Source organism: Clytia hemisphaerica, unplaced genomic scaffold (genome assembly GCF_902728285.1).
Source record: "Clytia hemisphaerica strain Z4C2 unplaced genomic scaffold, Clytia hemisphaerica genome assembly, whole genome shotgun sequence".
Taxonomy (NCBI): domain Eukaryota; kingdom Metazoa; phylum Cnidaria; class Hydrozoa; order Leptothecata; family Clytiidae; genus Clytia; species Clytia hemisphaerica.
Window position 1 is genome coordinate 16,577 of NW_027103917.1, and position 25,120 is coordinate 41,696.

Sequence of the window (25,120 nt, forward strand, 5' to 3'; positions counted from 1 at the left end):
AATTTGTAGGTAATAGATGGGTCTTGATAGGAATAGAAGTTTCCAGAATAGGAATCCATTGTTTTGGTCCCAAATCAGGCAATAATGCTCAAAATGAGTATTCCGAGTTTTCCAACGCGACATCTATCCAAACGTGTTCTGAAAAGAGGAAACGCTTTTAGAACTTCATTTTTGGTTTAATTTGTAGGTAATAGATGGGTCTTGATAGGAATAGAAGTTTCCAGAATAGGAATCCATTGTTTTGGTCCCAAATCAGGCAATAATGCTCAAAATGAGTATTCCGAGTTTTCCAACGCGACATCTATCCAAACGTGTTCTGAAAAGAGGAAACGCCTTTAGAACTTCATTTTTGGTTTAATTTGTAGGTAATAGATGGGTCTTGATAGGAATAGAAGTTTCCAGAATAGGAATCCATTGTTTTGGTCCCAAATCAGGCAATAATGCTCAAAATGAGTATTCCGAGTTTTCCAACGCGACATCTATCCAAACGTGTTCTGAAAAGAGGAAACGCTTTTAGAACTTCATTTTTGGTGTAATTTGTAGCTAACAGATGAGGCTTGATAGGAATACCAATTTCCAGAATAGGAATTCTCTCCTTCAGCATGAAAAATACAAAAGAATTCGAATGTGTCGCTGAAAGTGTCGCTGAAAGCGAAAGTGTCGCTGAATGTGTCGCTGAATGTGTCGCTAACTTGACTTTGGTAAAAAAAGGTGAGAGGACTTTGATCGAGAACTTTCACTTTCGATTTCACTAGCCTCGCTTCCATGTTGCGGACCTGTTGGGAACCATGAGATTTTTCGAAATGGCGCTAAAATTTTGTGAAAATCACCGAGCTTCCGCCACAGTCCGCATCCTGGTTCTTTTTTTTTTTCATGAAGGAAACTCAGAACTTTAAAGACTACCAGATCAGCACATTTAATTCAGCATTTTCAAATTCAACAAATTATTCAAAAAGTAAAAGATTGCAACAAAAGTAAGATATTTTTCCCAATATCAGCCATCAGCTTTGGTAAGTTTTCTGTGTTTTCATTTTATTTTTAGATGAAAAATAAGCACGACCCTGCCGATTCCCCGGGGAATCACGGTAGAGCGCGGTGGTTTGAGTTTTCTGGAAGCCTTATTTATTAAGCTGTGCATTTTTCTGATAGTGGATTGTTAAATACAGCAGAGTTAGGGCAAAAGAGGGTATTTCTCAAACAAAAGCGGCATTCAATGATGCAAGAGTTAGATTGATGGTGTCTATTGAATAGCAAACTAATCTTACAATAATAACTGGTTTGGAGGTCAATATTTTACGTATTGACCAAGAAAACAGTTATATTATTGTGTTTATTAACTGGTGAACATTCTTTGTGCGTTTCTGGCCAAAAAAATGCATTTTCCACTCATTTTAGGACCCTGCCGACGCACCGGACTTAACGAACACCGGACACGCGAAAGTCCGGTGTAAAATGAGAATTTTTTTACCACCGGACAATTTCTACACCGGATTTAAGGAAGTCAGGTGTCCGGTGTCGAAGAAGGATATTTTTTCCCAACGGACAATCAATACACCGGACATGACCAGTCCGGTGCGTCCGGTGTTTCTTAATTTTTTGTTTCATAAATGTCCGGCGTCCAAAATTCCCTGTATGCAACACCGGACTGACACCGGACTTATTGCGTCCGGTGTAGCGAAAGGATACTTTTTGCCACCGGACAAATACACCGGACAGTCCGGTGCGTCGGCAGGGTCCTCTCATTTTCCATGATTTTTTCGTTTCTTTTTTACCCAATATTTTCTTTGATTTATTCTGACGTCACTTTGTTATGAGAAGTCATTGCAACGTCAGCTTTTACTTCAACCAGTTAATAATATCCAGTACAAACTGAATAAATTATCATGTACCTAGGTGCTGTGTTGTAAATGACAAATCTTAAGTTTTCATTAAAAAAATTTCTACTGGGTTTATTAGTTATTCATAAGACGAAGTTCTCCCAAACAACTATTTTTTGATTGGAAAAAATAAAACATCGATCAATACGGTGATTATTTGGCAGATTCATAAGTGTCTGTGATTAAACAAAATAAAATAATAATTCTATTTCCTTGTTCTTCATGCTCGCAAATTCAAGAGTTTTTCTCTTTGATCTTTTATTGGTCTCTTTTGTTGATTGCTTGTGTGTCATCAATGACTCCCGAGTCATTTCTTGAAATGGAAACACACAAATTTTACCAAGCTGAATATCTGTATATAATATAGACCTTTTGCTAATCAGGATGTCATGTTAGGATAGTTAAAGACTCAAGCATCAAAATAGTGATGAGAAAAAATTAGTATACACTTGTTATAGTTATGCCTTGAAATGTGTTTTTGTATTATTGCTGAAGTTTTTAATTATTTTAAACATTACATCTTTATAAGCAAAAGGGTCTATAACCAATATATATAAAAAAGAAAGCCAATTATTGGTATACAAATTATAGAATGTCAAATAACGTTTTCTGGTTTGACTGTGCTGCAAACGATGAGGAAAATGTGAACAAAACAAAAACATCTAGACCAAAGTTATCCTCTGATAGAAAGCCTAAAAAATGTAATTCAGTTGAAGAGATTCAGAAAAAGATTGACGAAGCAAGTAAACGAAGAGAGGTAATTAAAAATGTTTAAAATGTTGTATCATTCCATTTTACTATAAAATAATAAGCAGACAGGCCATTTCTCATGTCCTTTTAGTGTCCGGTTATCGGACACTGCCCTTCCCGAATTTGCAAAGATTTTGGTAAAAACAGCCTTTTTGGTGAAAAACAGCCTTATAATACCATACTTTTTCTAACTTCTATTTATCATAAAAAAATTCACTCCATTAAGAATTAGTGAATAAGGCTGAACCTGTGTGGAAACACGTGGGAGAGGCCAGTATTTTTCAGTGAAAATAAAAATTAAAAGGAAAAAGTACAGAAGAAAAAGTCAAAAATCAAATGTTTGGCAAGCTACAACTGGTGGATATCAACAACGATCAATCCTGCCTTGGCTCGTTTGTATGTTAAGTCTGAAGACCACCTCATCGAATAAACTCTGACGCTTCAACATCAGGCTGCACTCATCCCACAGTGCAGCCATTCAGCTAAGTGACTAATACTATTTACAACTATATTCTAACATCATGAATCTACTACGCATAGCATCACTTATTGTTTTCTGTTGGCACCTCCAATCTTCTGAGATTACAACAATAAACCAAGGCAACTCCTTATTGTGCTGTAAACTTCTGTCGAATAATGAAATCTGTTTGATGTCAATTGCACTTATTTACCAGGAAAATCGATTACATCATTACTGCGTACACCCACATGGATTGCTACAACAACTGCTTCTATTCCTAAGCGGTACAGTCGAAATCAACCCAGGACCGACTTCAAAATTAAAATTTCCTTGTGGCCAATGTTCAAAAGCTGTAAAGGAATTCTCAGAAAGCAATTGCATGCGATATTTGTAATCAATGGTACCACTGTGAATGTGTATCAATGGGGGACCAGGTTTTTGACTGCTATGTTGACGATGAAACCCTTGAATGGACATGCTCTCTATGTGTACTTAAAGACGTTACACCCAGTGTTTTTGACACCTCGATATCTTCAATATCATCAGACGAAACATTCAACTCGGAAAACAATCGTTCATTTGATGTACCTCCGAAAAAATCCAAATCAAAAAGACTCCGCATTTGCATTTGTAACTTTCAAAGCATCTATAATAAAGGTAAACTTTTGCAGAATACTTTATTGGAAAATGACATTGATATCATGCTAGGATCCGAATCGCACTTATCATGTAACATCTTCAATTCAGAATTTCTACCAGAGCACTACACAGCCTCAAGGCAAGATAGAGCAGACGGAAAGGAGGTGTTATTATTATCTACAAGTCAGCTTGTTGGTTGAAGAAATTAAACAAAAATCAGGTGAAATCATTTCCATTAAAGTAAAAACATTTGAAAAGCCGATATTACTGACAGCATGTTATAGATCAACGCAAAGCACAAAAGAACAAGATCAACAACTTATAAACAGTTTGGAGCAAATAATCTCTAAACACAAAAACATACCAGTATGGATTGGTGGAGACTTTAATTTGCCAGACATCAACTGGGATTCAAAAGAAATCGCTACAAATCACTACTCAAAAGAGACAAATGAAAATTTTTTAAATCTCTTTGATACGTTAAACCTTACCCAACACGTAAACTTTACCACACGTAAAAAATCAGTACTTGATCTCTTCCTAACCAACCGTCCAGGTTTGATAGAACGTTGTGAACCGCTACCCGGCTTTGGAGATCACGATACAGCAGTTATATCAGATATTTTATGTCACCCTACCAAAATTAAACCTATTCAACGCAAAATATATATTTGGAAGAGGGCAAACTTAACAGCTTTAAAAGACCAAGTACAGAATAAGATAAACAGACTTATTGAAATTGAATCAACCGCAACATCAATAAACACTTTATGGTTTCAATTCAAAGACATTCTTCAGACAGCTCAAGATGCACATGTTCCAACAAAAATGACATCTTCAAGATACACCCAACCTTGGTTCAATAGAGATTGTAAACGTGCTACCCGAAAGAAAAAAAGACGTTACCGAGTATACAAACGTACAAAACTTGATAAGGACTATGACAAATACATTCTTGCAGAAAAGGAAGCTAGAAAGACATGCGACAACGCCTATAACAATTACATCCGAGACAAAGTACTCAGCGATAAAAAGAACACTAAAAGATTCTTCTCCTTTATAAAAGCAAAAAAGACAAACATTGTTGGAGTCAGTCCGCTGTTAGACAATAACGGGCAAATTCAAACAGAAGATCTTAGCATTGCAGAGACACTGAATAAACAGTTTTCTAGTGTTTTCTCTGCCGATGATGGAATATCACCCGAAATTAACGACCCACAAGGCCCTCCAATTGGAAAAATTACCTTTACCAAAAATGGCATCACCAAACTCTTAAAAGACCTTGATCCAAATAAAGCGAGCGGACCAGATGGAATATCAACAAGGATCTTAAAGAATGTGCTGACGAGATTTCAGACTTTCTCGTCTTATTGTTTACAGCATCATTACACCAAGGAAAAGTACCAAATGATTGGAAACAAGCTAATATCACCCCGCTATACAAAGGTGGAAACAAAAATCGTTCAAAGCCTGAGAACTATCGACCCGTTAGTTTGACTTCTACAACTTGTAAAATCATGGAACACATCATACATAGTCACGTAATGTCTCATTTTGACCGAACAAAGATACTCTCCAATAGCCAGCACGGATTCAGAAAACATAGATCTTGTGAAACCCAACTGATCCAAACAGTTCATGACATTGCTAAAGCAATTAATGACAAAGAACAAATTGATTCCATCTTGCTTGATTTTAGCAAGGCCTTTGACAAGGTTGGGCACAGGAAACTCATACTGAAATTGAAACATTACGGTATAAACGGTGACATTCTAAACTGGATATCAGACTTTCTCCATGATAGAACTCAATGTGTCGTTGTTCGAGGAACTTCATCTAAACATTCAGCAGTCATTTCAGGTGTCCCCCAAGGTACCGTTCTCGGCCCCCTCCTGTTTCTCGCCTATATCAATGATATGCCATTAGAAACGAATTCAAAACTTGCTTTATTCGCTGACGATTCTTACCTGTACCGGAAAATAATGTCATCCAAAGATGCAGAACAACTGCAAAATGATTTAAATAAACTCGTTCTTTGGGAGCAAAAATGGTCAATGGAATTTCATCCAGAAAAGTGCAAGCTGCTGAGGATAACAAACAAACGTAAGATCATCAACGCTGATTATCAAATCCATGGAAAAGAGATTGAGAAAGTTGATAAAGCGAAATACCTTGGTGTGACATTGCAAAAAGGTCTGTTGTGGAATACACATGTATCAAATATCTGTGCAAAAGCAAACAATACCAGGTTCTTCCTACAGCGAAATCTTGTCAAGAGTAACCCAGCTAATGCGGCTTAAATGCTTTAAAATCTTCGTAAGACCAACATTAGAGTATGCATCAACTGTTTGGGACCCAGCTGGAAATGAAACTTTAAAAGCTAAAATTGAAATGGTTCAGAGAAAGAGTTTGCGCTGGATCTACAGCTCGTGGCAACAGACTGTAAGCCCAACAATGTTAAGAAGAAAAGCTGACCTTGAAACTCTAGACGAACGTAGATGCAGAGCTCGGGTAAAAATGCTACACGAAATATATCATTCAACAAAACAGGTAAATAGAGAAATGATACCAATAAAGCAAAGATGTGCTAATACAAAGTTTAACCCTATCCAAAGCAGGATAAAGATATACGCAAACTCTTTTACACCAAATACGGTGGGGCTCTGGAACAAATTACCAACAAAATTGACAAACATAAAAGACCTGGATGTTTTTAAGAAAGAAATGGATAAAATATCAATTAGCGATTTTTAATCCTATTAAAATATTCAAAATTTTAAACATTATCTTATTTATTTTTACCCACAATTGCGAATATGTAAACCTTTGTCAAGCTCTAACAAATTCACAAATCACTTCAGCTTTTCTCAACTTCTCGAGTTTACTTTCCTTCGACTAACTATCAATGCCAGATTACACCCTTTCCAATATACTGAGCCACGGAGGTAATGTTTTTAGATTAGAGGCTAATATTTTTATCTAGATCTTTATATGTACATAATAATTGATTTTTACTATTTATTACTTATTATTTTATTATTTCTATATTTATATATTATAAATTTAGGCTACATTCTTAATATTTTTCATTTTATTAATCATATTTTTTGTTACATTGGCGAGAATAACTTTGTATAAAGTTTTTGCTAATCAAATAATAGAAATAGAAATAGAAACATAATAGAAGACTGAGTGTTTAGAAAATGGATTTAGGGATAGAAATCTCGATACCATACCATTGCAACCAACTGGGCGAGTTCCAGTGGACTTGAAATAAAAATATTTTTTGGTTTACAACTGTTGGGTGGTTGAAATTGGCAATAAGATGACATAATTTAATAGGTGCCTGTCAAACTATCATTTACCATTTTTATTCCAAATATACATCCTTTTTGGATTTTCTATCTGAAAATTATTTTCATGTCCCCTCAGCTACTCTTTAGGCTATCAAACTTTATTCAGCTTTTACTAGACGCCTGGTAAATTATTAAAAGAGATTATCTACAAGTACAACAAAACAGTGTGCTTCCCGCGACGTAAACAGTGAACAGTGCCAAAAGTGTCCATATCATTTGAAAATCATTCAGCTGAATTTTTTCTTAGACAAGGCTCTTTACTTTTTCAGGAGCAAAATAACAGAAGATCTCAAAATGCTGCTCGATGTAGAGAAAGTATGCTTGCTCTTGCTCAAAAAATGGACAAGTTAAATAAACATGAAACTGCCAAAAAAACTGGAAATATCAACAATGAAAATATTTTGGCTAAAAGAGAATATTGTAAAATTGCATCTGAAGTATCAATGCAATTCGAAACACTTTCCAGAAAGTACGAGAAGGATTTGTCAAGCTCTTAAACTCCCTTAAACTCTTAAAATTAAAGAGATTTTTTAAATTATAAGATTGTATATAGGTAATGTTCTGCACAATATATGAATTAATATTTTGATTTTATGATGGGTGTATATTGTTTTGATTTATTTTTGTACTGTATAGAAAAAACTTTGACTTAATAAATGCTTTATGAAGTGTGTATTTTACATCAAACTTAAGTTTTTCATAAATTTTGTCCACTCTCTAAATTAAATCTTGCCAAATTTGATTCTTTTTTAATTTGTAAAACAATGCTAATTTGTCTGATCTTTTGAATTCGATAACTTCTTTGACTGTATATTGTTTGTTGCAATGACAGAAATAAATTTTGTTGATTTACTTTTGTTGATTTACTTTTGTATTTTCATAGGTTAATTAAAAATTAGAAAAAAGCAAAACCATGATGGCACTTATACCAGAGTTTGAAAGTGTTTTATTAAATGTGACTGGAGCAAAGTCAGCCAATAAAATTGAATCAATTCAATCTTTATGGAGTGGTTATGGAGAAATAGCTCGTATGAAACTAGAAGGAGCTTCGCAATCTTCCATAATAATAAAAAATATAGCACTTCCAACACGAACAAACCATCCACAAGGATGGAATACAAATCGTGGGCACCAACGTAAATTAAAATCTTATGAAGTAGAAATGGCCTGGTATAAAAATTATGCAGATAAGTGCAATGAATCTTGTCGCGTACCAAAATGTTATGCCACAAAATCTAAAGATAGTCAACATATGATTGTCTTGGAAGATTTAGATGCTGCAGGATTTCCCTTACGCCATTCTTCATTATCAACCAATCAGATATATGCTTGTCTTTCTTGGCTAGCAAATTTCCATGCAGTTTTTCTTGGTACTAAACCAAACAATCTATGGGAAATAGGGACTTATTGGCATTTAGGGACTCGTCCTGATGAACTTGAAAAAATGGATCATCCAAAACTAAAGAAAGCTGCACCTATGATTGACCAAATATTGAATGAATGTCAGTTCAAAACTCTAGTTCATGGCGATGCAAAAGTAGCTAATTTTTGTTTTTCAACAAGTGACACAGTTGTAGCTGCAGTTGATTTTCAATATGTAGGTGGAGGTTGTGGTATGAAGGATGTTGCTTATTTTATTGGAAGTATTCTAGATGAAAAAGAGTGTGAGTCCAGGGAAAGTGAACTCCTCCATGTTTACTTTGCAGTTCTAAAATCAGCAACTCTGAAGCATCATCCTAATTTAGATGTTGAAAACCTAGAAAATGAATGGAGGAAACTTTTTCCAATAGCATGGACAGATTTTCATCGGTTTCTTTTAGGATGGAGCCCTGGGCATTGGAAAATTAATACTTATAGTGAAAAATTAGCAAGGAAGGTCATTACCAAGCTAGGGATATGATCTAAATTTCAGTTTTGTTTTGTATAATTTTTATGAATTTGTAATGTTTAAACGTTAAGCATCTCGTCTCTGTTGCAAAAACATGAATAAATAACATGTGTTAGATATTTTTAGAAAATTGTTCCCTTAGAAAGTCGGAAAGATCTATTTTTGCTTATTTCTGTAATGCCTTTTCAATGCATTTGATTTGTAGTCCATGTTTCCAAATTTGTTAACAAAAGGTTTATAACTTTTATAACTTATATAAATCTTTATAAGCTTCAGGATCTAAAAAGAGCTATAAAATGCACTCCTCTGATTGATTATTGAAAATCTTGGTCCTCGCAACTTATTATCTTATTTTAGGTCCGAAAATATTCTATAACTCAAAGCGAACTGATACTGGTTAAGTTCTTATAGAGATCGATCTTTATAGGACATGTGATTGTGTGATGTTAATACTCTCGGGTATCTAATAAACAGGGGTTTGGAATAAGCGGTGGGAGGGGGGTTGGAATAAAAATGTCCTGGGTGGAAAATTTTTGGAAAAGAGGCTAATACAGCAGAATTAGAACAAAAGAGGGAACTTTCAAAAAACATTTTCCCTGAAAATTCATGAACGGGGTGGGGAAGCGTTGGAATAAGGATATCCTAGGTGGAAATTTTTCGAAAAATTATTTAGTGGAGGGACGCTTATTAAGTTAGAGATACTTCGTAACCTAAGATTTACAACGTTGCAAGAACATTCAAAAGTCGACTCTCTAGAACATTCAATTCCTTAGTCGAGCTCAATATTGTTAAAAATTAGAAAGGTGAAAGTTATGAAAAATTATCTAGAAAGTTTGAAAGTTATGAAAGTTCTTATAAGAAAAAATATCTAATCTATCTTTCTTTATATTAATCTCTTTATAGCTGAAATAATGTAAAAAGATAAAATACAAACCACGTGGTCGAAAGTGATGTGTGGAAGTCGTCAATCAATATTTAAGGTATTACATCTACATCTTTTCTTTCAAATTTGATTTATCACGTGAAAGAAAGTGTGTTTCGACATGGTGAAACCAATCAATTTTCGAATATGTCACAATTTCTAAATACCAAAAAGATCAAACTGAGTACGATTAGTCAAAACTCGTTCTTACTTTTTGGTAAAAATATAGTATTGTCTAGCTCCATTTCTTAACAACCTTGAAATTGACACAAAGTTATTTTAAGAGCAGGTCACTATCTTTTAAAGCTTTTATAATAGCAAGTCTGGAGACTTCAGGTTATTAACATTACGACACCCCTGTGGCACAGACTCACTGGGACCCCAGCACCACTGGAAAGTTTGGCAAAAATTTCGTCCCCGGTGGTAAAAAAAACCCTGTAATTTTAGACCCACTGGGAAATTGACTTTGATTTCGTCCCCATTCGAAATTCAATATTTTATAAATCACGTGAAGGAAAGTGGGTTTCGACATGGTGAAATCTATCAATTTTCGAATAATATCACAATTTCTAAATACCAAAAAGATCAAACTGAGAACGATAGTTAAAATTCTTTGTTACTCTTTGGTAAAAATATAGTATTGTCTAGCTCCATTTCATAATAGCAAGTCTGGAGACTTCTAGCAATTCTGGAGACTTCTACCATATCTGGAGACTTCTAGCAAGTCTGGAGACTTCTAGCAAGTCTGGAGACTTCTAGCAAGTCTGGAGACTTCTAGCAAGTCTGGAGACTTCTAGCAAGTCTGGAGACTTTTAGCAAGTCTGGAGACTTCTAGTAAGTCTGGAGACTTCTAGCAAGTCTGGAGACTTCTAGCAATTCTGGAGACTTCAGGTAATTAACATCACGCGATGTTACATTCGGTCGTACCAGGTCTTACAGCGTGACCATTGTGGCCTGTGAGGCGAGGGGCTAAAAGTTCAAGTTAGCTTTAGCTTTGGACCAGGGCCTTGAGACACTGGTGTAGGGGTGCCTATTTTTTTCAAACTGCTCAGTTTGATTTTCTGTCAAAGGCAGCTCCCGCCTTCTATACATAGTCTACATTTTTTTCAATTTACTCCTTAGTATATACAAACTCATGTTCACAACTTGTAATGGTTTCCTGAAATGTTTTTCTGAAAATTGTCATAATGATTTCCCCTACATAAATCAGATTCCGTGTTTTTGCAGAACGAGCGTTTGAGCGTTTGAGTGCGCGAGTGGAGCATCATTTGCCTACCTGCATATGCGAGACGTAAAAATTGTTTGTATATGCTTGATCCGATCGAAAGGTCAATTAGGTTACAACGTGAAATATCACCTATGCTAAACGAAAACCAAATTATCACTTTTGCTAAACGCAAACTCTGAGTCAGTATTCTTAGATTCAGTTGCCAAATTCCATGATGGTGTTATTCTTAGCATATTCTTAATTTTTGGCCTATTTCATCATGGACATTCTTATAAAATATATTCTTATAAAAAATTATTTAAAAAAGAAGTATTTCTTGAACCCCAGGAGGGCTTTTTCTTTCTAGTTTCGAAAATAGTAGTATAAAAGTCTCTCTGAGCCTTTTCACTTGATTTTAGTCACATACCCCTCATCTGCCAACCCCAGTACTTCCTCTAGCCGGGCTTAAGGAGGAACGATCTGAAGCTGTATTTCTATCTCGTTAAGTAAGGTTACCTCCACTTTTTATTTGACCCAGACATTTTTTTATAGCGCTATTTAAAAGGTCACGCATGGAAATTCTTTATCTTTATTCACGTTTTTGTCAACGTTTTTTTATAAGAACATCTACTATTTTTGAAGCCTTCTGATTTTCTTAACTTTTTGAGTTTTATAAAACTTATCATATTCTTATTTTCACCATTTTGTGAGTATTTTCGTCCATTTTCCTAGGAAATTGTTTCAGAAATTGTTTTAGAGTCCGCAAAGCCTTATATTGTTCTTAACTTGTTCTTAATATTTTGGCAATCGAAGCCTTGTTCTTATATATTAAAAAACGTGTACTATGCAATAAAGAAAATTCATTTACATGAAATTTCAATAATCAAAAGCAACTCCTCTCTCCCTCTGTCTAGTCTGGCGATAGCCGATTTTGAAAAGTTACGTAATCTGTGAAGAGATCGAGTTTTTTGTTTGCGGGTTTCGAAAAGTTTTTTGAAATAGATGTCAAACAAAAAAACTTAACGAAATGTCATACACGTTATTTTTTTTTAAGAAACTAGTTTTACCAAGCAGCCTCAATGTTTCTTAAGAAATCGGCCTTTTGAGCCTTAAATGTTTCTTACATGTTTCTAAACTTTGTCAAGCTTAAAGGACGCATGTCGATAATACAATAGTCTAATTGACTAATCTACGGTACTTTCCTATCTTCTATATAGATTTTTTGACTTTCTGAAGTGTTTCAAACTGTTATGTATGTATATTTCTGGAACCTTGATTGGAAAGTTCTTAAAAAAAACGAATTAAAAAATGCTATTTTCTCATTCTCAGCTTCAGCATGTTTCTTAGATGTTTCTTAGTTTTTAGGCATTCTGAGCCTCATGTTTCTTAAAAGTGTGTTTCTTAAAAAAAAACGTGTATTCATATGGACAATAACTTTTTGTCCGGAAAATCAGAATTTAGCAAAAAAAAATCTCGGAAACCATATTAGAAAAGAAATTCAAAAAAATAAGCTCAAAAACATTTATCAGAAGCCGCAGCTGCCTCTTAACCCTGTCTGCCCCGTGGGTGTCAGTGTCTTGTGTTGCCCCGTTGAGGGGGGTGGGGCATTGTGTCGCCTTCAATAACTCATGAGATGATATTTCACTGAAGATTATAAGCACCATCATATAAAAAACAAACCTGAAAACTTTCCAAAATGGTAACCTGAAAATAATGACATCATCAAAAAGGGCTATTTTTTAGGGAATTTTTTCCAAAAAAAGTGAAAAATGGGACTCAATTTAAAATTAAGATTCTATTTTCTGGTAAAGATTTGAAAGGAATTTAGATTAACAAAATGTTCCCCAAAATTTACAAAAAAATTTTATTATGCGCTTCGAGGGGTAAAACATTTGAAAAAAGGTGTACGATACTTTTTGACTTTTTGGACCTACCTCGGAGGTCCTATAAATTAACCAATGTCCGTCCGTTCGTTCGTTCGTTCTGCTGTCCGTCTGTTATCAGCTTTTCTCATGATTGGCTCATTAGTTTTTTCTGATTTTTGGCACAATGATGCAAAATCTCAATACCTAAATTGTGACGGAGCCCGATTTTCGAAAACAATTCAATTCCGGCCGAAAATGTCGGAAATATGCCGGAAAAACTGTTTTTTTGGCATTTTCTCAAGATTTTATCATAAGTTATTTCTGACTTTTTGCTCAAAGATGCGTATTAACAATGCCCAAAACATGGCCGAGTCCGATTTTTGAGAGAAAAATTTTTCCGGCGGAAAATGCCTGAAATATGCTCGAAACCGCCGTTTTTGTAGATTTTCGTTGGACTTTTTCCTTATAATTGGTTGTTTTTTCATTCAAAAACATTATTAATAGCAATGCCCAACATCAAGCATGTTTCAATTTTCAATAAAATTGATTTTTGAAGCCGGAACTATTTTAAAAGTCGCCGGAACAAGCTATTTTCGCCGGAAAGACAGTATTTCTTGAATTTCTCGAGCTGTACTTTATATTTTTTTATGAAATTTTGCACACTGATGCAATATATAAATGCAAATAGTAATAGTAATATACTATGGTAATACTATGCAATACCTAAAATGTGACGGAGCCCGATTTTCGAAAAACATTTTTTTTCCGGCCGAAAATGCCGGAAATATGTCGGAAAAATCGGTTTTTTGACATTTTCTAGAATTTTCAATTTTAGTTTTTTCTGATTTTTTGCAGAAAGATGCGTATTCGCAATGCTTTTTGAGAAAAAGTTTTTTCCGGTTGAAAATGCCGGAAATCGCCGTTTTTGCAGATTTTCATTGGATTTTTTCCTTATATTTCTATGTTTTTCACACAAAAACATTATTGATAACAATGCTCACCATAGACGATCCTATCGTCTACACAAGATCACTAAAAAAGTGAGTAGTTTACAGTTTTGTTCCAAAACTCTACCGCCACTTTTTTCCCGTAAACCGCCCTGACGTCCTAACTCTTTCCCGCGTTTACTGACTTTTAAACGGACGATAGCATCGTCTATGCTCACGATGAAGCATGATTCAATTGTCAATAAAACTGATTTTTACAACCAGAACTTCCTATTAATTTTTTCCCTACAACCCTTACCTCTCCCCCATCAACAATCAATGATGAATTTATTGCGTTGTGTATTTTTGCCAAACGCTATATTTTCTGACTGATTTTTTTCATTTTTCTTTTCGCATTGCTATCTAACTTTATCATCAGCATTTTGCTTGTTGAATTTTCATATGACTTTTTGACTTTTTTTTCACTTTTATTTGACTTTTTTTTTACTTTTTTCAAACTTTCATTTTGACTTTTTCCCGACAAAAACGCCCACCGCCTTCTGGCGCCCAATATTTTCCGCCAAAATCTGTCCAAAAACGCCAACCGCCCATATATTTAGCTCCACCCATCCGCCCATTCAAGAAACTTTTTGACTTTTTCAAGACTTTTTTTTGACTTTTATCTGACTTTTTTCTAAGAATTTTTGACTTTTTCTTTGACCTTTTGACTTTTTTTTGACTTTTTTGACTTTTTTTTTTTTGACTTTTTGTAGAGGTGTACGATAATTTTTCGAGTGATTTACCCGTGCGCTTAAATTGTTAAAACCGAATAATGTCAGATTTGAAATTCTTCGCTAAAAAAAACTTCGCTATGAAAATCGATAGTGAAGTAGTTCTCAGTTATGGAATTTTGATGGCCTCTAAAAACACCCCTGTGTCACAGACCCGGTGGTGCCAAAATAGGTCAAAAAATAGGCCAAAAAATCGTCCCCGGTGGAAAAATATCTTACAATTTCAACCCCACTGCGAAATTGCTCTATGATTTTATCCCCATTGAAAACTGAATGTAAAAAATTGCACTCCAAAACCATCCCTACTGGAATTTTCGAGCTGGAAACAATAGATTTTCTATTCCCATTGACATTTTGATAAAAATTTCCATCCCCACTGAGGGAAAAAGTTCTACCGGGGCACTGTGACAGAAGTGTCTAAAAATATTCCATCTTCACTCAAAATCACTCATAATGGCCGACCTAAAGCCAAAAAAAAATTTTAAAACGGTTTTCGGCCTGTCCTGAAAAATTGACTACATTATTTGGGTATTTACATGGAAATCTTTTTATGCAGTATTTTTCTATATCAGAAGTGAATCACTGTACAAAATTTCAAATCATTTTGACAACTGTTTTGAATTTTATGGTCATTTATTTATTTTGGGATCAAAGCTGGGATATACCACTGAAAACAGCCGCTGTGGTGCTGTGGCTGACATGAGTGGAAATTTTCATTTATTTTTTTCTAATTAATCTGTAAAAATGAATTTATAGAGAATTCAAGAAGTTTCAGAAAGTTTCGTCAAACAGTTCAAAATTTCTAGGAAAAACTTAGCGCAGAGAGAGGCATTGTTTTTTATAGGTGTAAGTTCTTCGATTGAGAGGGTTGGTCTAAAAAGCAGGGTAGCCAAATGGGGTAGCCAATTTGGCTAGGTTGTAGGGTAAAAATATAATATTTTAGATGATTATCCTAATAGGAGCCTGGGGGCAAAACTTTGAAAAAATATTCTAATTATTCATTTATGATGCAGAAGATATTCAAAGATTTAACTTAATTTTCTCCACTATTTGAACTCAAATGTAATAATAAGGTGTGAATCCCCAAGTCACCATAGGTGTAAGGTAATTAACCTTTGATGTTATGAGGTTACCCATTGTTCTGATTTTCATTTTGAGAATGTTGGGATCCAAAAATACGACCGCACTCAGTAAACAGAAGTAGATTTTAGTAACTTTTTACAAAAATTACAATCGTTACGGAGCAAATTTAAACCTGTTTCTTCAAATGCCTGTTAAAAGGCTTTAACATGGTATTTTCACATATTAAAACACTAGGTTTCAAATATTTGGGCAAAAAAGGGGTACTCCACAACCTAGCCCAATTGGGGTAGCCAATTGGCTAAATTTGAATTCCTAGCTTATTTATACCAGGAGTTTCAGCCGGACAGTCAAAATGATCCTGCAAATGACAGTCCGGTGTGGTGCCATCATCTCGAAAATTAGTCCCGTCCGCTTCTGAAGTAGAAGTAAGTATCAGTTCAAGTAGTATTCAGTATTAAAGTTAGTACATATCGGTATTGCAATGATGTATTTGCGGTCGCCCACTCTAAAGCTCTTAAAGGCCGGTCTCCACTTGCGCGCGCTGCGATCGCAACTTTGGCTTCAATCATTTTTGCTTGGAGAAAAGATTACGTCATAAAAACGCAGCGCGCGCTTGGAAAAAAAGTTGAATGTACTTCAACTTTTTTTTCAAGCGCGCGATCATTACGTCATATCGCACCAGTGGAGTTGCTTCATTTTTCTTTTGACCAATAGCGTGGAAGCTTTGCTCGAAGAAGAGCGATCGCAGCGCGCGCAAGTGGAGACCGGCCTTAAGGAGCGGGGCCAAACCTTTATGAGGCCCCGACTAGCGGCCCTTCAATTCATGCAATCACACAAATTTTTTTCCTTAATTCACGCATTCTCGCAATGTTTTTTTCCCTATTCACGCAACTTTTTTCACGGAAAGCTTTCCAATTCATGCATTCACACAATTTCTTTTTTAATTTTCGCGCATTCGCGCAAGTGAAAAAGCCCATTCACTCATTCACGCAAACCGCTGGGGGCTCCCTGGGAGCAAAGCTTGTGGAGGCCAATTACCACATTCTGGTACTAAATAGTGATTGAGTATTGACGGAATGTTCCTCAACGTTCTGCTGCGGCTACTGTTTGGTATGTCTGTTTGGTATTTTCGATTCTCGCTAAAGTTTCCTTAAAAATTAAAGTTATACTTTTTTCACATAATACGGAACGGGGAAAAGAAAATATATATGTAGCACCTTGTTGAAAAACGAAGAGCGATAAATCCGAGCGATAACTAGACTTCTGCTCATCCTCTAGCGAAAATAAGTTCCTTATAGGAAGTATATCTATAGAGGTCTGCGATTCAGACTAAGCGATAACCAGACGATTTGCAAACCTCTTTTTTTATAGCAAATGTCAAATAAAAAATATTTTTCCTCGTTCACATACACACTTTTCTTTTTATAAGAATAGTGTACTTTGGATGAGGATCAAGTATTATTAAGAAATTGTCAAAATTGAGTGTGAAAATATTATTAATGTATTCTTACTTTTTCAGACTTGACTTTTTTACAAACATGAGAAATGATCAATTTGAGAGTTTTAAGTCTGTGAAACTCACCCTAGAGGGTATTCTTAGGGTATTCTTACGATTTGGCCAATTTTCAACCTGATATTCTTATAGAAGGTATTCTTATTAAAAAAAAGCGTGTTCAACGTTATGTCATCATGCGTTTTTTCCCTCTATTTTTCTCGTTTGTAAAGTCACGTGTAATGGCGATTCAGTTCATCATGTCAGGGAATCACCTTTTCTCCAAGATTTCTCTTTCTCGAACTCATAACAATGGTTTTCTCCACGATATTTTCCTATGAATTGCATGAATCGATAAAAAGAGGTTTAGTTCACTTGTAATGATTTAGTTTTAAAGTTACGATTGTTGAGTGTATACATGCAAATCCAAAGTTATGAATTTTTTTTGATTTTTTTTAATTTTTTTTTTTGTCTGGCTTACAGTTGCTTCATAGCAAAACAATCTTCAAGCTGAGCACGTTTTTAGAGTTGTGAGAAATTACATAATGATAAAAAAAGATTTGCTTCTCAACATAACTGTACGCAACATTTAGACGATCATAATTTTGTATTTTGGTTGTTACGAGAAAGTCAAGAGGAGAAAAAAACTTGTTTTTGCTGAAAAAAGTTGAGAGGTTATCAGTTTTGTGTTAAAAACATAACTTTCCCGCGTTATGTTATAAAGTGTTTTATGTACGCAACAAGGAAACAGTGATTTTGTTTGGTACCGTGGTATTTTCTTGGAATACATATTTAAACACAACATGAGGCGGTCTGTAATTTGTCACACTAATGATGTTAGTGATGACTCTGCTTTTGAGAGTGATTGTAACCAACCAGCCGACAGACCATCCCGATATAGTATACAAAGTCTGTTAGCATCAGATAAACCGACATTGAACTTATCGGAAAAACGTCGTCGAAATTTTGACAGTAAAGACTCTGGATATGAGGATGATGACGATTCTCAGTCCCAGACCTCTATGTTATCCAATCGGGAATCATTAGGCGAACAAATCCAGGAACAAGAACAGGTGGTTGATTCAAAGATTACCGAATTATTACGTCAGACACAAACATTGATGACGTCATTATCCAGTGCGACGTCTGCTAGTTCAGCGTCTGCGAGAGACCATAAAAATCTACTGGACTCACTATCAATGCATGGAAATGCCGACGGGACACGTTTAATGATGCCCAATAACCTTATCACAGAGGAACAATTACAAAATCTCAGTTTTTTTGACCCAAAAAGTGACGAATTTAAACACCGTTTTGAGAGCTCTGTTTTAAGCGCTCTCAAAGACCCACAGATTCAATATCTATTGACACTTTATAATTTCATCGATGAGGGATTATTAAGAAACACATTACTCAAGTTTCTTAACGGCTCCTCATTGGATGGAGACACATTAAACGCTGCGGAGAGATATTTACGAAAAGAAGGACAAATGACTGCGGGACCTTCAAGTGCCCAGTTACGAGATACCGAGGGAGCACCGCAGAACGAACTTTTCAACTTCCTATTACAAAGGAAGGCACATCAGGAACGAACACTATCTACCAGGAGTAGCCCAGACTTCCATATAGTGCCTACCAATTCACATACCCATGATCCAAACAATAACATTATTAAAGAGAAACTCTCAAATTTACAAGTACGCAGTTCATCCAACGAAATGCAATGCGAATATTGTCAGAAAACTTTCACAAACCAACACTCTTTATCAAGACATTTGCGGACGCATGAGGGAACACGTACTCATAAATGTGCAAAATGTTCGCGCTCTTTTTATGATCAGACCTCTTATTTGAGACATGTTCGAAGCCATAATGGCGAAAAGAAACACAAATGTGATCAATGTTCGATGGCTTTTAACAAACGAAGTGCGTTAGAGGTACATTTTCGTACACATACCGGTGAAAGACCTTTCGAATGTAAATATTGTGGAAAAGGCTTCTCAATCTCTGGCAATCTTCATCGCCATGTTCTCATCCACACTGGACATAGACCTTACAAATGTGGAAAATGCCCGAGGGCGTTTAACAATCCGAGCCATTTGGCAAGACATATTAATAGCTTTCATACGTAAGCTGGCTTTGCTATTTTATTAATTGACCTTTCTTTTGAAATGTCTGATGTTGGTCCGGGGAAAGTCTTCTTTTGAGTAGGAGCTCGATGTTTTTAAAGTTTAAAGTAAGAATAGGTTTTAACTAACATACTTGTTTTAGCGAATTTAACAATTATAGTACCCAGTTTTTGTCATCTACTTTTACTAAAAAATATTCCTCGGAAAAGCAGATTACCGTTAGTAACAATCAAGCTTAAATTGTTTGATTTCTACTCATAGTATGCTGTTTTCCCGGGCAAATCTTTAAATAAACATATCGTGCCATAGCTAAGATAACTGAAGGTTTTTAGTCAAAAGAAATGATGTTTTTTTGGGGGAAAAAGCCTGGGAACTATAATCTCTAAAGGATTATTGACTCGCGTAGACAGCTTAGTATAACGTAAGTTAAGATGATATCCAAAACTAGGAAAATATTAAGTGATGTAAGTCTATAATAAAAGTAGAATGCCTTATTATAAAACTCATTTAAAATAAGCACATCATAAAATTGACATAACTATCATTTTTAATACACGTGAATGAGGTCACGTTATTATAACTCTACTAAGGGAATCATAAACATTGGTAAAAAGGGGAATGCTTGAAAAAGGCAGATCACCTTTTGAATAGATTTTTTCGCTTTATTTAGTTTAATAATCTAACATTCCATTGGGTCCTGATTTTCTTTTCTTTTCCATTTTTTTTTAAATCGTCTAGGTGATGAAAGGCTTTCAACTTTCAAGGATTTTAAAATGAGAATTAAAATGCTTTTTATCTTTCCCTCAAAGTAGGCTTTCCATCCATTAACAGTTCAAAAAAGAAGGCACAGTTGCCCGTCACTTTTCCATGTGACCAAGTGATTTCACGTTTTAAGGCAAAACTCGTTGAAGCTTTCGGATTTTCTAAACCATATTGGATCATAACCATGCCGTTTTAAGAATATGAATGTCATATTTTTATTGCAATTTTTTCAGTATTTGTTCATTTTCCTAAGAAATTTGGTGTTTTAGACCCCCATGAAGCCTTAAAATGCTCTTAACTTGGTCTAAACATTTTGGCCATCGAAGCCTTATGTTCTTATATAGTTTGTTCTTATAAAAAGAAAAACGTGTAATATAATGTTACGAGACGAGAACTTGTTGTTTCACATGGTTTATAATTTGTCGATAATGAGTACAAATATAATTTGGCTTAAGCATTCTCTTATCTCTCTAATTGATTTCTTCCCCTAACTACTACATTCTCTTGTGGCCAATTGCTTTTTTCTTCAGTCTATCGGAGTTTGATATGTAGACAGGGATTTTTTTACATAAGAACAAAACATATAAGAACAGAAGGCTTTCGAGTACAAAAATTTAAGAACGCTCTTAGAATATTGCAACAGTAAGGATATGTGTTTTTCGAAAACCCCTTTAAACCCCAAAAGATTAGAAACAGGAAAATTTATGATCTGCTTATAAAAACCTTTACAATTTATAGTAAGGTTACATTTAGAGTTTTAAGGTGTATTTACAAACGTCGGTCAGAAAATTGTTTGTGCAGCAATTAATCTAAATGCAAATTCATGATGTTTCTACACGTGACTTTTTGTCTCGTCAACCAAGAAAGTTCGAAATTTTGAATAAAAATGTTAATTACATTTCACCACACCTTGAAAAAAGTTATTAATATTAAACACGCGTCGTTCATAGATTAAAAAGGCTATTTTCCCTAAAATTTTAAGGTTAATAGCATTAACTAATTTTACTTTGAATAGTAAACTTTGTCAAATATTTCATGTATTGACAGTAAAATGGTTGTAGTATATTAGCTGTAAAATGGTTGTAATGAATTTTAGATAATTTTGTAAATATTATGCTTTGTTTATTAGAAAACCGAAAATTTAGATTCTTGTACAGTTTAAACATTTGACGCCCTCTTGTTGCTTTTTTCTGGTAAAATCTTTTAACAATAAATTGAAATTATTTATAAGCAGATAATTTAGCAAATTACTTCTTTATTCCTTGTTCCCATTGGAGATGTTTTCTAATGGGTTTCTAATTCATTACACGAATTTCTTTTTATTAGAACACCTAAAATTTGGCTGAGCCTGGATGTGCTTATTTGTTTAGCAGTTTTCAGCCTAAAATGTTCTTAATTTTTCAGACTACTCTGAATCGACAATAACATTCAAAATAAATAGCACTTAAAATCAAAGCACAATATTTAAAGTCTGACAAATGTTTCGTTAAATGCCAAGGAACGTATTTCAAATATTTAGTTGTCGTCGACGTTATAATTTCGTTATTTTTGAAAACACACGCGTGTTCTTCATTTTGAGGTTTTTAAAATGAGTTTGATTGGCTTAGTCGTCGTGTGATTTTGGAAAAACTTAACGCGGTTTAGCTATACCGAAATCAAATCAGACCATTCTTGAAATCTTTAGTCTGAGTTTTTAGCCTCGTTTTAGGCTAAACCTTGTGACCACGCACCTAAAAATCGACAATTTTAAAAATGCAGCCATGGAACACGATAAATTAAACCATTTTTGAAGTCTGCAACCTGCCCTAAAGTTTTGAGGTAACATGTAATGTATGTACATACATTCTCATATTTTAGCTCAACTGGCTGGATTTGAGAATGCTCACATTGGAGATGTATTCTATTTCATTACTAAAATACCTTAAGAGAAAAAATTTTCGCGGTAAGAAATTTTGGCGAATTGCCTAAAAATATCGCCAAAATTTATTTCCGCCAAAATTTATTTCCGTCAAATTTAAATTTACAGGTCATTCGGCAGAATAAATTCTCTCCAAATTTAATTTTTTTTCAATTTAGTCTACATTTTTCCTTAAAACCTTTTCCCCCTCTTTTTTCAGCTAAAAATATTGAACAAAAATGGGTCGTTCACCAAAATTAGTTCTCGCCAAATTTTGAAATGTTATATGGAGTTATTCATAACTCAGGTTAATTGAAAAGAGAGTCTTTGCCGGCGCCCTAGTAAACGCCCGTTACACCCTGTCAGTCGTACTCTAAGGTCCCGAATAGACGTCCCCCCCCCGCTTATTAATTTTCGAAAATATTTCGGACCCGCCCGTTCTTATTAGGACCCCCCGTTTATTAGTTTTTAAGAATATTTTCAGCTGTCAAAGAGAAGGACCCTTATTTTGCTCTAAATAGCCTGATTTTAGCCTTTATTTACCTAAATATTTTCAGACCCCCCCGTTTATTCAGAGCCCCCCGTTTATTATATTTTGCAAAAATTTCGGACCCCCCCTTTTATTCAGACCCCCCCTACTATTCGGGACCTTAGAGTATGCGTTCACCAGATCTACTTTGACCAGAAAGTCTGGGTTCTAAATTTAGCCGACCTCGTGCGTGGTCTCATATATAAAATACCTCAGTCTCTAGTAACGCTTCTTTCGAACATCGTCAGTCTTGGTTACTCAAAGCAGTCATGAAGATATTTGTTTTTATAAATCTCACAATTCTAACCTTGTGCTTGGCTGATCCTTCGGGTTCGAGCAGTGACACCAGCTCTTCAAACTCATCATGTAGTTCTTCTGATGAGGAACCACAACCACCTAAGAAGAGAGCAAGAACAATGCGGTTGGTGGACGAGGAATCGGTCTTGTCAGACAGCCAACACCAGCCACAACAAGACACAAGAACTGATGCTATACATTCATCTTCATACCAACGTTTCACCAAAGAGGCCCTACAAGACGCTTGCAAATTACGAAACATTCAAACTTCAGGGTCACGCCCTACATTAATTCTGCGGCTTGAAGCGTTTGATCGCGAGCAAACCATCTTAAATTCGAACAGACAGAGACAGCAAGAAGAGAATTTACATCTTGAAACCCCAACTGCCTCTGCCACTCGTCGTCGTTCCAGGAGAAACCGAAGGAAATCTCGTCGTACGAGAAGACACCGCAGGAGGAGAGAAAATAATAACAACAATAATCCTGCACAACTTCGCCGCCATTTTGTACGCAGTGCTGAGGCTCCCCCTATACTTTCGAGGCTAATCTACACCCTCCACCATTTTCAAACCGTCAAAACATTGCCATTCCTGGAATTCCACAGCAGCAGCTAGATAAAATTCAGAAGGGTGAGTTTGTTAACTTTAATTTGCTTCTTCCCCAGCCAGCTTCTGCCTCTAATTCAACTCAGTCATTTACCCTTTCTGTTTCGGAGGATGATCCTGGGAGCCTTTCTATTTCTGGGACTGGGGACTCAAATCATAGACTGTCAAAAGGTAAAGTTAAAGTTTCAAACCCACAATGGTGGTTTCTTGCTTGGTCGTTGTTCTTTGGTGCTATGATGGTGTTTCATGAACACTTAGCCCCCTTAGATACCAGGAAAGGATTTGCAGATTTTTCACCACGTATCCCTTTCAATGTGTGGCTGATTATGACGTCCAATTCAGAAGGAAGTTGGCTGTAAACCCAACCGAAACCTTCTGGGACAGAATCGACCTGGACATTTTTTCTTCAACTTTGAGGCCTCAGGTTGGTAGCTTTTCCTCCAGCCAAGCTGGTTCGTTTCCTGATGTGACTTGCTAAAAATGTAAGAAAAAAGGTCATTATGCAACTAGGTGTCCTTAGACCTCCCATTTCTGGTGCTAATACACAGAATCCCTTTCAAGGAAGTGCCCATGATGCATCGACTGAGGCATGCCCCTATTTTAACTCTAGCTTCTGCAGGAGAGGCGCCACGTGTCGTTATGCCCATAAATGCTCCTACTGTGGAAGGCCAGGTCACCCAGCACACAGTTGCAGAGCATCCAGGCCCTCTGGATAGTGTACCAGCAGGATTGTTTCCCTTACCTCCTTCTGCTATTTGCAGGATTAATTTACGATTGTTTCTTGTTTTTCTTGAGGGTCATCCTGACCCCTACATTGTTGATTTTCTTAAGTCTGGTTTCACAGATGGTTTTCGTGTTGGTTTTATTACAAAAATGACACCAGGAAGGAAAAGACCACTTTCTTCGTCCAATGATGTTTCTGAGGACATTTCGTCGCATCAAAATAAGAAAGCCTTAAGTCCATTTTTGTAGTTTTGAGAAAATCAAGTTTAAAGGTTTAAAATGGCTGCCATTTTTGACCATGTTGGGCTAGCTAGCTGCTTTTTTGATATGAATATAAATGAAGAAAGATCTTTCAAGTTCTAAAGTATCAACATTGTCACTTATACCATTGCGGAAATATGAATGCTTCTTCATAGCATGTTTTTCGAGAATGGACTTAAACCTTTTTTTCTATGTAAATTTCCTTGATTAAAACTGAAAATTTGAAAAATTTCCAGTGAAAAAGTGTCTTAACTCCAAAATGGACTTAAGACTTTCTTGCTTTAAACTTTCTTAACTTTTTTGAACTCTTTAACTAAAACCTTAATCTAAAAGGTCCTAAAGTCCAACTAAAATGACAATGGACTTAAGACTTTCTTAACTTGAGAAAATTTCAAAAATAAAAATTCTTATTTTTCAAAAAACTTAAAATTAGGCCACTTTAGGTTGGTTTTTGATGGATTTAAGCCAAAAATTCGATAAAAAATGGGGTGTAAACAGTGCTGCAAATAAATAAATTTCAGTTGGCCGGTAATTTTTTGAGCGCAACGAAAATAATTTGAGCAGGGGGTCTGAGCAGGGGGTCTGGCAGAACCCCATTAGAAAAGTCTGAAATGACCTTTAGATTGGCTAAACACTTGTATTAATTCAAAATCTATTCTTC

At 35.4% G+C, this 25,120-nt stretch overlaps 2 protein-coding genes across 3 annotated transcripts in view; both read left to right on the forward strand.

The window, feature by feature from the left end:
- The first annotated feature begins 2,838 nt into the window (after nt 1-2,838).
- Nucleotides 2,839-25,120, forward strand: part of LOC136809289 (ubiquitin recognition factor in ER-associated degradation protein 1-like) — a 73,574-nt gene continuing 51,292 nt past the window's right edge. Inside the window, exons 1-2 of one of the 2 annotated variants that reach the window (XM_067065804.1) lie at nt 2,839-2,867; nt 7,966-9,139. In XM_067065804.1, coding sequence (XP_066921905.1) covers nt 7,996-8,982 — 987 coding nt within the window. In that variant the 5' untranslated portion in view covers nt 2,839-2,867; nt 7,966-7,995 and the 3' untranslated portion in view covers nt 8,983-9,139. Of the gene's footprint in view, nt 2,868-7,965; nt 9,140-25,120 lie in introns of those variants that run through there. The other variant, XM_067065805.1, reaches the window with a different exon arrangement.
- On the forward strand, nt 17,666-19,547 carry LOC136809288 (uncharacterized). Its single transcript, XM_067065803.1, has one exon. The coding sequence runs from the start codon at nt 18,060-18,062 to the stop codon at nt 19,386-19,388; it is 1,329 nt and encodes a 442-aa protein (XP_066921904.1). The 5' UTR covers nt 17,666-18,059; the 3' UTR covers nt 19,389-19,547.